Source organism: Hippocampus comes, unplaced genomic scaffold (assembly GCF_001891065.2).
Source record: "Hippocampus comes isolate QL1 unplaced genomic scaffold, H_comes_QL1_v1.1 scaffold117, whole genome shotgun sequence".
In the NCBI taxonomy this organism is placed as follows: Eukaryota; Metazoa; Chordata; class Actinopteri; order Syngnathiformes; family Syngnathidae; genus Hippocampus; species Hippocampus comes.
In genome coordinates, this window is record NW_017805225.1 from 545,565 (window position 1) to 547,010 (window position 1,446).

Genomic DNA, 1,446 nt, shown 5'->3' on the forward strand with positions numbered 1-1,446 from the left:
GCATTTTCCTTGTTATGTAGTCTTTTTTTTTTTTTGTATCCCAACTTCCAAAGTCTTGAGTGGCAACCCCTCTTCTGTCCAGACGACAAGCATTGCAATGTCTAATTCCGGTCGATGTCATGAAATATTGGTTTCCCAGTGTGTGGGATGGCGGCGGGGGGTGGACAGAAAAGAAGGTTGCCGTGGGGTTTAGTTTTCCCCTTTTGCGTTGTTGGCTTCATACTCTTTCAAAATCTCAAAGTGGTCCAGCATGAAGGAGTGGATATTTTCCAGCTGTTTCTCCGTCTCGTTCAAAGCCAGTCCCTGCTTATCGCATACCTTGCCACCGATCATCTCGTAGAGGCTGAGGATGGACATCTTAATCTGCGCCAGCAGGTTGAGTTTCCTGGACGCGGTTTCCTCGATGCGTTTCCACTCTTTGAACCAAAATTCCACCTTGATTTTGGATTCAAACAATTCGGGCATGAGCTGGGTGAGCTCCATATCGAGCTCCTGCCTTTCCAGCTCGTACTGTTTTTGCAACGCGATCTGCGTTTTCCTCTGCTTGTTGGTCTGCTCGTAGGCTTCGCCCTCCCTCTGAGACAGCTGGTCCTCGACGCTGTGAAGACTCTCGATGTGATCCGTGAGCGCCTCCTCATCTTCGAACGAAGTCATGCCGACCAGCGTGTGCATGAACTGCTGATAAATAATGTGTTGGTGCATGACATTCAGGCGCTCCTGCTTGGACTCCCTCAGCTCGGCACACTCCACCATCAGATTCCGGATCTCGGTCTCCTTTTGAAGCGCCACTTTTTCCTCGTCGTCCGCTTTGGCTGAGGCTTGGTCCACAATTTCGTCGGCGAGAAATGGATCCCTGCTTAAGAACAGCTCCTCCACGTCGCTTATTTCCTGCAGGAGCTCGTTCTCCCGCGCTTTCAAAGCCTGCAGCTGGTCCAGGAGCTGCTCTGACTGCGCCTCGAGATCTTTCTCCTCCCGCCGTATCAGGATTTCCTTGTAAATGTCGTCCCATTCCGTCGAGCCTTTACCCTTTCGCGTCTGGGGAACCTGGCGAGGGTTTCCTTGGGAGGGCTTTGGCTTCACCTTTTTTTTGGACATGGCGCCTAATTAGCTTGAATATTGAGTACTCGGCAGAAGACACTTATGGGTAGTGTATATCATTTGTGTCGACACTAGCATAGTAGACAATAGCCTTGTACTCTATAATATGATGTACAGTGACTCAGACGCTTAGCGACACTTCGTCGTCTCTTTCACCCCCCACGTTGATGTTTTGATATGTGTTTGGCACTCCTCTAAATAATCAGACACGCCTTATGACACCGTAATGATGAGTCAAAGGTGCGATGTCATCGCACTTTGTAGGCACGATCAGGAAGCCTCCCCTGGTGGACTTTGGGCGAAGGCAGACCACATAGCGGACGACGTCGGAAGTGTCCGCTTGCAGAA

At 50.3% G+C, this 1,446-nt stretch overlaps 1 protein-coding gene across 1 annotated transcript; it reads right to left on the reverse strand.

Annotated features, from left to right (window-relative positions):
* Nucleotides 1-22: 22 nt before the first annotated feature.
* Nucleotides 23-1,399, reverse strand: LOC109515523 (protein CROWDED NUCLEI 3-like). Its single transcript, XM_019869371.1, has one exon. The coding sequence runs from the start codon at nucleotides 1,093-1,095 to the stop codon at nucleotides 190-192; it is 906 nt and encodes a 301-aa protein (XP_019724930.1). The 5' UTR covers nucleotides 1,096-1,399; the 3' UTR covers nucleotides 23-189.
* Between the last annotated feature and the right edge of the window lie 47 nt (nucleotides 1,400-1,446).

Excerpts from the sequence above, each read along its gene's own strand:
- LOC109515523 (XM_019869371.1), bottom strand. The coding sequence starts at position 1,095 with ATGTCCAAAAAAAAGGTGAAGCCAAAGCCCTCCCAAGGAAACCCTCGC.